This window comes from Giraffa tippelskirchi, chromosome 9, assembly GCF_054371585.1.
Source record: "Giraffa tippelskirchi isolate mGirTip1 chromosome 9, T2T-mGirTip1v1.2.pri, whole genome shotgun sequence".
In the NCBI taxonomy this organism is placed as follows: domain Eukaryota; kingdom Metazoa; phylum Chordata; class Mammalia; order Artiodactyla; family Giraffidae; genus Giraffa; species Giraffa tippelskirchi.
The window spans coordinates 150,622,174-150,634,914 of NC_137283.1; the positions used below are offsets into that span (position 1 = coordinate 150,622,174).

Below are 12,741 nucleotides of genomic sequence, written 5' to 3' on the forward strand. Positions count from 1 at the left end.
ATGTGAAACAGAACACCATTCCATGTTCAATGCATGAGACAAATGCTCAGGGCCGGGGCAATGGGATGACCCAGAGGGATGGGATGGGGAGGGAGGTGGGTGAGGGGTCCAGGAAGGGGAACACATGTAAACCCATGGCTGATTCATGTCAATGTATGGCAAAAACTATTACAATATTGTAAAGTAATTAGCCCCCAACTAAAATAAATAAATTTATAAAAAATAAAATAAAAAAAAATAAAATAAAATAAAAACAATCTCTTAAAAGGCCACAGCCAGCTATGGTGAGAATTTCAATGCTCAAAAAATTTTAAAATAGGGATAAAAGACAGAAATGCCAGGGTGTCAGCTTATCCCCTGGTTCTCTAAGTTAGAAACCAAATTGCTGAATGGGGAGTGATTTTAGGGTATCTGTACTTTGCTGGGAAAAGCCGAGGAGGCCACCGTTTTGCTTGTTTAATGGATCTGAGAGTCTGCATGCAGGGAAAATTTTTCATCTGGCTTCTCGTGGGATTTTCTCAAAAAAGACTGCCGTTTGGGGCTGGGAAGAGGAGTAGAACTTGAATGTGAGTTTAATGAGTTGAAATCTACCCTTTGAAAACTGTCACCTTCAGAATGATGTTTCTGAAAAGTGAGAATTGGGAACTTACAAAGGAAGACCGGAGGTAGATAGGAATGACATTCTAGCGGTTGGAACCATTGGCTACGAGAGCCTATTTATGTGTTAGAGTAATTAGGCACATAGATCATAAAGAGTTCAGATTTAGTAGCCAGAAACATGGGAAGCTTTATCTAGTGGCCAAAAGGATTTTAGTGCCAGTATGTCAGTTGTTCATACACTTTCATTAGGGCACTTTAGGCTCCAGGCCTCTTCTGCCCACGGAGAAAGAGCCAGGACAAGTTGGAGCTGACTTTTGGACTCATTTTTTTAAAAGATTTATTTATTAATTTTTTGGCTTTGCTGGAAGAACCACATGCATCTTGCCATTGGATGGTCCCCCTCCCCCCAGACATTAATGATTATTATTTTATAAAAGACTCAGTGGAGGAGGTAGAGGCTTTAAAGGGCAGTGACTTTAAACAGTTGGCATTTTTCAATGATTGATTGTGCTTTTATGGCCTTTTCTTTTTCTATTAAATTCAAAATGAATGATCATGTGACACCATGATCATGTTTTAAAAGCTGATCAACCCTATATTAAAATCAGCTTTATGTTCTCTTCTTGTGTTTAGATTTATCTGGGCAGGAGAAAAACTATGTTAAAGACAATTTGACACATGATTTTTGATTTCTATATCTTTAGCAAACGGAGTCACAGTCACACAAGTCTCAAACAGTTTAGAAATGGATTTCTTTCCTTTACACAAGATTCAGGTGTTTGTACTAAATAATATTGTCCTTCATTGATAATGGGACCCTTGATGAAATTAGTTTTCTTAGGGATTATGAAGTGGGAAATTATAATACTGCTGAATTTAGTCCACTTATTATTTACTGGAGTTGGATTACTTATGTGGACTTTATGTGGTGTGAATTGCAGGTGTATGGTGTGTGAGAAACCCATTAGTAAGTGATGGAAGAATTAAATGCCAGTTAGGTTGGATCTGGTGAGGGCAAATGAACTGTTCTGCTGCATATACAAAAAGGTTAGAATTTGGGTACAGATAAATTAATCTAAGACCAGTGGTCTGAATCTCTAAAATAGATTCATGAGACTGCTCTCATCAGCAGAGTAAATTAATCTTTAATGGTGGATAGTCAAGGAAATAAATGGACAAAATAGTGTCAGTGGTTTTTAAGTTAAAGGAGGGGGGAACCAGGATGCAGTTAAGACCTTCAGGAATTTATGTTGGCAGAAGTCATTATAAGCACAGCAGGCACGAACTCTCACCCAAAACAGATTCATAAGCCTCTCTTCAGATCATGAAAAATAGGATCAGTTCTGGTGTGCCCTGTCAGCAAATGAACTTCTCTGAAGATAAACCTCTCCCCTCCCACCACCCCCCAACGAGGGGTAAGTGAAGTATTTCAGTGATGAGTGATGAAGGCACTGGTGCTGCTGAATAATGCCAGTGACTGTGGAGAGCAAATCCCAGAGTCACACAGGGATGGGATCACCCCAAAGCCACGTTCATCAGGGCTGATTCACTGCCTGCCCCTTTGGCATCCTGTGTGACCCGGATATTCAAGCCAATGAAAGTTCACAGTGTGATTTTTGAATGCTTAGCTGATTCATTGAGGGAGGACGTTTTGCCATTTGGAATAGTTTTCAAGTGTTGCCATCGTGTTTAAGAAGAGGTATGTACTGCCTACCCTTCCATTGTTCTCACATATCTAATCTTTGCTGGATCTTGAAATTCTTCTCATAGAGCCTGGTGACTATGGTTCACAGTGCTGTTTTGTATATTTGAAAGTTTCTAAGAGAAAAAATCGTAACTGTGTGGTGATGGATGTTAACTAGACTTACTGTCGTCATTATATCGCGATATATTCATATATTATGTCATATACCTGAAACTAATATAATGTTAAATGTCAATTACATGTCGATTAAAAAAATGAAATTCTTCCATCTCTACCAATCACAACTTGCCTGATTCCCATGTCATCTGTTGAATGCCAGGCTTTTTGGAAGAAGTATCAGGTAGCTACATAAAACAGGTGCGAGTTGACTTGATTTGCCGTCGTTTGGCAGCGAGGCTCAGGGACAGATGGTCCCTGAATGTGCCTTTTTAGGAAATGCTTGGTGCAGTGATTGGGGTTACAAAGAGGAGGCACACAGGAAGTTGCTGATCCTCATGGGTTCCAGCCTTCAGAATCCTCCCTTGCTGTTTCTCTTCATGCCACCGAAGCGGTGGGTGGTATTTTTTGGACAACCAGGTAAAGCACCCAGAGTTCTGCTGGGCGCCCTTTGTCAGAACTTGCATGTTGCACACAATCATTCTCATTGGTGACATCATTCACCAAGCGGCAGTTTTAAGCATTTCTTTGGAAAAATCCGTTTGCTGGGAAATATTTCTCATCAAGGGCTGCGTCATAATATCCATTTATCTTGCTTATCTTTTCCAATGACTTGAAACGCTTGAAAGAAGGACACGAGTGAGTGCAGCTTAGTCATGCACACAGCAGCGGTCTATAGTGACACCCAGATTTCTCCTTCTCCCGCTTTCCGATGGACCCACCCAGAGCATCTCAGTGTCATCACTAACAGATGAGTCACTTTGAGCGACTAGGGAAGGGCCGCAGACGCCTGGCTCCGGTGATAATTGCAAAACGCGCATCCATCTGCTGCCTCTGGCACAGACCACAGCAGGCGAGAGAGGGTGGCAGCTGAAAGCCACAGGGCCCAGGAGGGATTTGGAACGAGAGCTCAGAGTGTGGTCACTGCGAGGCCATGCCCCGTGCCAGCCCACACCTCCCAAACTCCAGAATGAGGAGGGACCTTCTGTTTTCACGAAGCTGCCAGGTCCCCTCAGAAGCCTGCTTTGCCTTTTCTTTCCTAGGAGTCTCTCTGTAAATCCGGTGGCCGCGTGTCATTGAGTCAGGTTTCCAGGGTCACTGGAGATGTTTCTTTTCTTTCTGTTATTCTTTGATCTCTTCTGTGTGTGCTTGTGCACACCCCTCCTCTCTTCGCTGCCCTCCACACCTCCAGCACCCGAGGCTCCACTCTCCCCGACGTGTTCCTCCTCTTCCCTAACTCTCCCAGGTGGCCTAGTGTTCCAGCACTGAAAGGAGAACCTCTGGAACCTTCCTCCAGAGTAGCTGGGGCCAGTTGGTACTTTGTACTGTTCCAGCCTCCTCCATTGTTATACAAAGATTCTCGTGTTTTCTCTCCCTGCTGCTTCACTCCACATGCCTCGGTATGTGGATTAATTGCTTCATGTACATATATCTTGGCTTTACAAACCTTTGCTGAGCACCTCTCCTATTATGCACCATGCTAGGAAAACAAAAAGGAGTTGGATTCTTGCAGCCAAGTAGGAGTGACAAGTGTGCGCAGGGATTATCTTGCATCCTTTATAGAAATGGTACTTTGTAATTTTTCTTCTTCAGCCTGCTTATTGTGCCTAACGTGAGACTTCTGAGATTTGTCCATGCTCATATAGGAGGCTCTAGCTTATTCATTTTTATTGCAATCCTGTGCAATAACATTGTTTAAGTGTATATAATCCTCTTTACTATGAGTCATAAATACATTAGAAACTGACATGGATCTCTTTGTTAAAATATCTAGATTCTTATGGGCATCTGCTTTCCAATCTACTGTTTATTTGAGAATGGTTTAAAAAAAAAAAAGGCTAGTATCTTAATCATTATGTCTTCACCTCATAGGTCTCTGGGCCTCCCAGGTCATGAGACTATATTGTTTTAGTAGACCTACCCCCACTCAAGTGTCTTCTGGAATGCCTTGTAAGTTCCAATGGGCACCTTGGCAACAGAACTTTCTATTACTCTGCTGGCTTTTAAAAGTTAAATAATTCCAAACTTTAACATTTTTGAACTGTCCAGCCTTATCTTCCTAAAATAGTGTGTTACTCACTTTACCAACTCTCCTTGCCAAATAAAATACCCCCCAAATTCTGAGTGTTAACTGCAAAGAAGTTAGGTGAGGCTCCTCTTCTTTCCCCAAATCAAGTTATTTGGAGTCTCAAGTGAATGTAAGCCCTGCAAACATGGGTCTTTCCCCAAAGAAGGCAATAACATTATTATGTTACAATATACTGTAACATATTTATCCCCTCTTCTGCTATTCACTTAGGCTGTCTTTATTCACAGACAGCATGATTGTCTATATAGAAAATCCAAGAGTGTATCCAAAAGTTACCAGAAATAATGAGTTCAGCAAGCTTGCAGGATACAAGAAAGTATATAAAAATCTATTGTATTTCTATATACTAGCAACAATCAAAATTGAAATAAATCCACACCACTCACAATAACATCAACAATATTAAATATTTAGAAATAAATCTGACAGAAGATGTGTAATATTTATACACTGAAAACCAAAAATGTTGCTTAAACAAGACTTAAATGGGTACAGAGAGATACCATTTTCATGGGTGAGAAGATTTATTATTGTTAAGTTGTCAATTCTCTCCAAATTGATCTATAGAGTTAGTGCAGTCTCAATGAAAACCCAGCTGGTTTTTATTGGTAGGCATTTACAAGCAAGACAATTCTAAAATTATTAAGGAAATTTAAAGGACCTAGAATAGTTTTGAAAAAGATTAATAAATTTGGCTGAGTAACATTACCTGATTTTAAAACTTATTATAAAAATCTATACTTTTCTTCTTGGTGTAAGGATAGACACATAAATAGATCAATGCCTCAGCTGATCTAGGTAAATACTCCTAGGTATTTACCCAAAATAAGTGGAAGCATATTTCATACAAAGACTTGTACATGTTTTTAGCAGCTTTTTTATGATTTGTGTAGTTTTCTATTTTTTTAATTGCTTTACAATATTGTGTTAGTTTCTGCCATACAGCAACATGAAGCAGCCATAGGTATACATATGTCCCCTCCCTCTTGAACCTCCCCTTCCACCTCCCACCCCATCCTACCCCTCTAGGTTGTCACAGAGCACTGGATTTGAACCCACAGCATCATACAGCAAATTCCCACTGGCTATCTATTTTACATATGATAGTGTATGTATTTCAATGTTCAGTTCAGTTCAGTTGCTTAGTCGTGTTCAACTCTTTGCAACCCCATGGACTGCAGCATGCCAGGCTTCCCTGTCCATCACCAACTCCTGGAGCTTGCTCAAACTCATGTCCATCAAGTCGGTGATGCCATCCAACCATCTCATCCTTTGTCATCCTCTTCTCCTCCCACCTTCAATCTTTCCCAGCATCAGGGTCTTTCCCTATGAGTCGGTTCTTCACATCAGGTGGCCAAAGTATTGGAGTTTCAGCTTCAGCATCCGTCTTTCCAGTGAATATTCAGGACTGACTTCCTTTAGGATTGACTGGTTTGATCTCCTTGCAGTCCAAGGGACTGCAATGTTTCAATGTTACTCTTTCAATTCATCCCTCCCTCTCCTTCCTGCACCATGTCCACAAGTCTGTTTTCTATGTCTGCGTCACCATTGCTGCTCTGCAAATAAGTTTATCAGTACCATCTTTCCAGATTCCATATATATTTGTTAATGTATGATATTTGTTTTTCTCTTTCTGACTTACTTCACTGTATACAATAGGCTCTAGGTTCATCCACCCCATCAGAGCTGACTCAAATGCATTCCTTTTTATGGCTGAGTAATATTTCATTGTATATATGTACCAAAACTTCTTTATCCATTCATCTATTGATGAACATCTAGGTTGCTTCCGTGTCCTAGCTATAGTAAAGAGTGCTGCAGTGAACACTGGGGGTCCATGTGTCTTTTCCGGTTATGGCTTCCTCAGTGTATATGCCTAGTAGTGGTATTGTTGGATCACATGGTAGTTTTTATCCTAGTTTTTTAAGAAACCTCCATACTTTTCTCCACATTGGCTCTATCAGTTTACATTCCCACCAACAGTGCAAGGGGATTCCTTTTTCTCCACACTCTCTCCAACATTTATGTTTTTAAGCAACTTTATCCATAATAGCCCCAAAGTGGGAATAACTCAAATTTCCATCAACAGGTGACTGGGTAAACAAATTGTGATACTTCTCTAAAGTGGTATGCCAATTGGCAACAGAGTAGGAATGAACTATTAATACATGCAGCAGTATTACTGAACCTCAAAATAGTTTTGCTGAGCTAAAGAAGCCATACTAAAAAGTATAGAGTGAAAAAAAAAAAAAAAAAAAAAAAAAAAAAAATAAAAAGTATAGAGTGTTATAATTGTATTTATAGAAAACTCTAGAAAATGCAAACAAATCTAGAATGACAGAAAACAGATCAGTGTTTTCCTGGGGCAGGAGGAATAGGAGTAGGAGGAGAGGATTATCAAGGAAAATGAAAAATCAGCTGGAGGTATTGGATATGTCCATTATATTCACTGTGCAGATTGTATGCTCATAGTAGTTGTATACTTCAACTATGTGTATTTTGTGGCATGTCAATTATATTTTAGTGAAGCTGTTTACAAAAAAGTCCCTGGGGTCCTTTTAGTGTTGAGAGCTTCCATCCCAACCATTCTATTAAAATTTCTCTCCTCCAGGACACAGTGGCCCCTTTCTTGCATAAATCAAAAGCTTTGTCTTTGACTTAATCTCTTATCAGTAATTCCTTCTTTTGGCTTCTTAACCACGCACTTTCTTTGCAATATTGTACATCAACTAAATTTCAATTTTTTAAAAATTAAAAAAAAAATCCAGAACACTTTCTTGAGTTTCCCCCAATTTCGTTGGTTTCTCTTTTTCAGTCTCCTTTGCTGGCTCCAAGCCTTTGCCAGATCTCACTTGTTAGAGGGCCTCTGCCCTTGGTCTTTGGCCTTTTTTACCTCTCTACTTGCATTTTCCTGCAAGGTTTTGCCATCTAGTCATGAGAAACGGTGGGCTGGAAGAAACACAAGCTGGAATTAAGATTGCCGGGAGAAATATCAATAACCTCAGATATGCAGATGACACCACCCTTAGGGCAAAAGCGAAGAAAAACTAAAGAGCCTCTTGATGAAAGTGAAAGAGGGGAGTGAAAAAGTTGGCTTAAAGCTCAACGTTCAGAAAACTAAGATCATGGCTTCTGGTCCCATCACTTCATGGGAAATAAATGGGCAAATAGTGGAAACAGTGTCAGACTTTATTTTTTTGGGCTCCAAAATCACTGCTGATGGTGATTGCAGCCATGAAATTAAAAGACGCTTACTCCTTGGAAGGAAGGTTATGGCCAACCTAGATAGCATATTGAAAAGCAGAGACATTACTCTGCCAACAAAGATCTGTCTAGTCAAGGCTATGGTTTTTCCAGTGGTCATGTATGGATGTGAGAGTTGGACAGTGAAGAAAGCTGAGCGCCGAAGAATTGATGCTTTTGAACTGTGGTGTTGGAGAAGACTCTTGAGAGTCCCTTGGACTGCAAGAAGATTCAACCAGTCCATCCTAAAGGAGATCGGTCCTGGTTGTTCATTGGAAGGACTGATGTTGAAGCTGAAACTCCAATACTTTGGCCACCTGATGAGAAGAACCGACTCATAGGAAAAGATCCTGATGCTGGGAAAGATTGAGGGCAGGAGGAGAAGGGGACAACAGAGGATGGGATGGTTGGATGGCATCACCGTCTCGATGGACATAGGTTTGGGTAAACTCCGGGAGTTGGTGATGGACAGGGAGGCCTGGCGTGCTGTGATTCATGGGGTCACAAAGAGTCGGACACGACTGAGCGACTGAACTGAACTGAACTTTGTGATTCCAAGTATTGTCATCTCGAGCAGTTCAATAGAATTTTCTGAGATGATGGAAAAATCCTACTGTTCAATATGATAACCACTAGCTATTAATATATATGGCGACTGAATATTTGAAATGTGGCTTATGTGACCAAGGAAGTGAATTTTAATTTTTATTTATTTTAATTAGTTTAAATTGAAATAGCCACATGTGGTTAGGGGTTAATGTATTGAATAACCTGGGTCTAGATCACTGTGTTTACAAACTATGGGTGGTAACCATCAAGTGATCTTGATCTGTATTTTTTTCGAAATAGAATAGAATAGAAAATATCTTACATATAGTAAGAGTTGTATTTTTATGTGAAGCTTTTGTTTCAGTCTTGCATCTCTGTGTACTAGGTTGCTATAACTATACATAGATCACAAGATTTTTAGGGTTTTTTGTTTGTTTTTGTTTTTAGTTGAAAGCCATTTAGATCAGTGCTAGTCATACCCATATTTATGTCTTCTGTCCAAGTTCAGAAATGATGGTGATTAAAATGTTTGTGTCCTTTGCCCTACTACAGAAGAGCTCTCCAAAGGGAATAATCCAAATTGTATACAGAGATTTATACACAAAGATGTTAATTGTGGCATTGTTTATACTTTTGAAAAGCCAGAAACCAACCAAATATCTAGTGATGAGGCAATTAAACAGATTGTAGAACATCCATATAATAAATGACTGTATAACTATTAAAATTAATTTTTAAAAAGACTATTTAATGTTGTGGGAAAAAGACTTGACCTAATGCTGATTGTGGGCTTTTCTGGTGGCTCAGATAATAGAGAATATGCCTGCAAAGCAGGAGACCCAGGTTTGATCCCTGGGTTGGGAAGATCCCCTGGAGAAGGGAATGGCTACCCACTCCAGTATTCTTACCTGGAGAATTCCATGGACAAAGTAGCCTGGCGGGCTAGAGTCAGAGTCCGTGGGGTCACAAAGAGTTGGACACGACTGAGTGACTAACGCATACATACAATGCTAAGTGCAAATAAAGGATATATTTATACAGTGCAATCTTAATCGGGTAAAAATAATTTCCATAGAGGAAAATATGTTAATAGTGGTTCGTTCTGAGGAGTAGCTGTTGTTGCTTTATATTTTCTAGGTTTTCTAGAAAAAGCACATGTAACTTTTATGATAGCAAAAAGATTATTAAAAAAGAAATCTTGGCAGCTCATCACATATTAACTCTTTAAGCATATTGTGTTTTAGAGCTGGATAGAAGCACAGGGACCATTTAGTCTGGGAGCTATGGCTGGGGGTTGTAATTGGTGGGTGAGATTGTCTGAGGGCTGTTTTTCAGGGGTCTTAATGGAAAGGAAGTCTCCTTAACATTTTTGCTCTGGGATGTCCCTGCTGTGCAGTTCTGTCACTCACTGGCTGTTCCTTGCTGGTCAGAAATTCTGATTGGCTGTCAGCTTTGTTTCAACAAATCTAAAAAAGGAAGACAAAGTAATTATTATCTAATAAATGTGACTTATTTAATAGCCAGAAACTTTAATACACGAGGCAACAATGAAAGATTGCTGATGGCTTAAAGTGAGAACTATTCTAGATTGTTCTTTGGGTTCTGATCCATGAATAGTCACAACATCATTTTATTGGGTCTTCCCAAGTATTACGTTTTAAATGTAATTAGAGTGGAATAAAAAAAGAGTGTGTGGCATATAGTAAGTATTCATTCTTTAAGTTTTTATTTCGGATGTGTTTTTGTATGTACTGGGTTGTAAATATAAATGTGTCTTGTTTTTCTTTTCGAACTGTGATTTTGCAGTCCAAAAAAGTCAAGAGACTTCTATTATGACCTAGACCCATGGTTCTCAGTAAGATCCTGAGACCAGAAGCATAGCTGTCACCTGGAAGCTTGTCAGAAATTCAAGTTCTCAGGCCACACCCTGTATGTACTGAATCAGAACCTCTTGGGTGTGGGCCCAGCACTCTGGAGTTTATTTAATAAGCCCTCCGTCCCCACCAGTGATTTGATGTGCACTCAAATTTGAAAACCACGGGTCTAGTTTAGCTATTTCAAGTGAGGTTCAGAGACTAATGCTGGCATCATTTGGTGGCCAGTTGGAAATGCAAAATCTTCAGCCCCAACCAGACTTATTCACTCAGAATCCACACATTTCCCTGGTGATTTGTAAGCAAATGTTAAAGATTTAGTGAAGTTTTCAGGGGCCAATTAGATAATGTCAATGAGTGAAGGCAGCTTGGTTTTCTCTCTAAAGAGAGTACAGCAGTGAGAAGGCTGGATGGCGAGAAGTTTAAGTATCTTTATTTGTTTAAAAATGTCCTGTATTGTACCAGTTGGGTTAACACAACCAACCAAGCTCATCAATTAAGGTTAGCTGCCGTTGACATCAGTGACCTCAAGCAGATTTTAAATCCTTATTTGAATAGTGTGACTCTCTCATAATAACTTCTTCTGATCTCTTTTAGGAATTCATCAAGGAGCTACTCTCTCGGATAAGAGGCATGAGGAAGCTGAGCCCCCCACAGAAGAAGGCTGTATAATTCCAGCCCAGGTGGAACTCTGCTGGAGACCCAGGAAGGAATTTGGACTTCACGAAGACTTTTCTTAAAGAACTGTTGTCCTTATGAGTAACTTTTTTGGGGGTGGGGAGGGGTAGTGTCTATTAGACATTTATTCAAGAGTGTTCCTTTTTTGGTTTTTAAAGGTTTTGTTGGTGTAATATTTTAATAGCAAAGATATCACAGACTCTGGCTTCAGCCCAATCAGAGAGCATCAAATCAGGCAGACATGCAAGGAGGGGCTGGACCAGGCAGCATCTTCTTGGAGAAACCAGATGTTAAGGACCTAGTGAAACAGGGATGATGGTTTTCTTACAGCTAGTTTGGTAATACTTTCTTCTTGAGCTGTACATTTGACGGAGAGATCGAATTTCTCATACTTGTATATATCTACAGGCAACTAAGTTAAAAAGTGGATGTGAGTTTTATTTCACACAGATGGAGTAAACTTGTGGTCGTCCTTTCATTGGAGGTCATGGCACGTGTGTTTTCAAGAGGCCACTAGGTCTTCTTCATGTGAGTGATGGAGACTTCCAACGTTCACTTTCTGCACCAAAGTGAAAAGAACTCAGTGTATCCGTTATTTTAATGAGCTACACTACGACAATGCGGAGTTGGTCAAGGGCTTAATTTATGGACTTTGTATTATTCTGTTAATCGGGATGCTTTGCCAGGTCATGTACTTATTGCCTCATTTGTGGTATTTTAAAGTTTTCTGAACCCTTTCTTTGAATGACTATTCTAATTTTAGAGAAATGCCCACACTGTCTGAGGGGTGTTCGGCGGTGGAACCAGAAAGCGCCGTGTAGCAATTCATTCTGTGCTTTCTACCAAATACCATATGTTGTTCTCTCCCCATGAAAGCAGGTCATAAGGAAGTGAGCAGATTCAATATCTTCCTCCTTAGAAGTAGATCTGATCACTTCTGTGCCTAAGGGGCATCAGACCAGAGTGGGTGAGCTGAGCGATTAGCGGGTGTACAACTGAGAAAACCTCAGCCTTTCTCGAGAAAGTTGATGCAGGAGCATTGGCTGGTTTGGAAGTGTGGTAGAGATTTCCTTTCTGGCTTCTCTCAGTGGCTTATGGTGAGGACTCTGGCCCTAATTGTGCACCCTGATCTGATTCCCTTGCTTGGAGCTGAGCCTGGGGCACCTGCTGAGCCCCTCTCAGTTGTATACTGGCTCCTTGGAGAAGGATCAAAATGCAGTTGGATGTGGGTGGGGTCAAAGGTCGGAGTAGAAACTCTTGGTGTCCTCCAGGAAGTCCCCACTGCCTCCCATAGAAACTCCCCCCCTTACTGTAAGGTGTCTCTAGGTGGCCCTGTCAGAAGACAGGGGTCAGGCATTTTATATCAAGGGTGCTCTGAACATATTTTATTTTTTAAAAGAACTATGTTTGTGAATTTTATGTATACTGGCAAGCTTTTGAAAATGTATTTAATTTTGTAATGTTTACCAATGATTTATTTACAAGCTATTTACTCAAATAAACGAAGCTGCTTACAACTCTGCTTACATATTTGCCTTACAAAACAACATGGGTGTGATGATTTTACTTTGTCAGATGCCCTGAAGACAAGGGTGTGTGCACATATGCTCAGTTGTGTCCAACTCCTTGCAACCCCATAGACTGTAGCCCGCCAGTCTCCTCTGTCCATGGGATTTCCCAAGCAAGAATACTGGAGTGGGTTGCCATGCCCTCCTCCAGGGGATCTTTGCGACCTGGGGATCAGACCCAGGAATCGAACCCACATCTCCTGCATTGGCAGGTGGGTTCTTTACGACTGAGCCACTTGAGAAGCCACAGACAAGGGTACCAATCACCTATATCTAGCT

General features: G+C 40.4%; 1 protein-coding gene across 2 annotated transcripts in view; it reads left to right on the plus strand.

The window, feature by feature from the left end:
• Positions 1-12,411, plus strand: part of PPP1R14C (protein phosphatase 1 regulatory inhibitor subunit 14C) — a 122,462-nt gene extending 110,051 nt beyond the window's left edge. For both annotated transcript variants that reach the window (XM_081530547.1, XM_081530546.1), the window contains one exon: positions 10,814-12,411. In XM_081530547.1, the coding sequence (XP_081386673.1) occupies positions 10,814-10,888 (75 nt within the window). In that variant the 3' untranslated portion in view covers positions 10,889-12,411. The remainder of the gene's footprint in view (positions 1-10,813) is intronic.
• Positions 12,412-12,741: the final 330 nt, after the last annotated feature.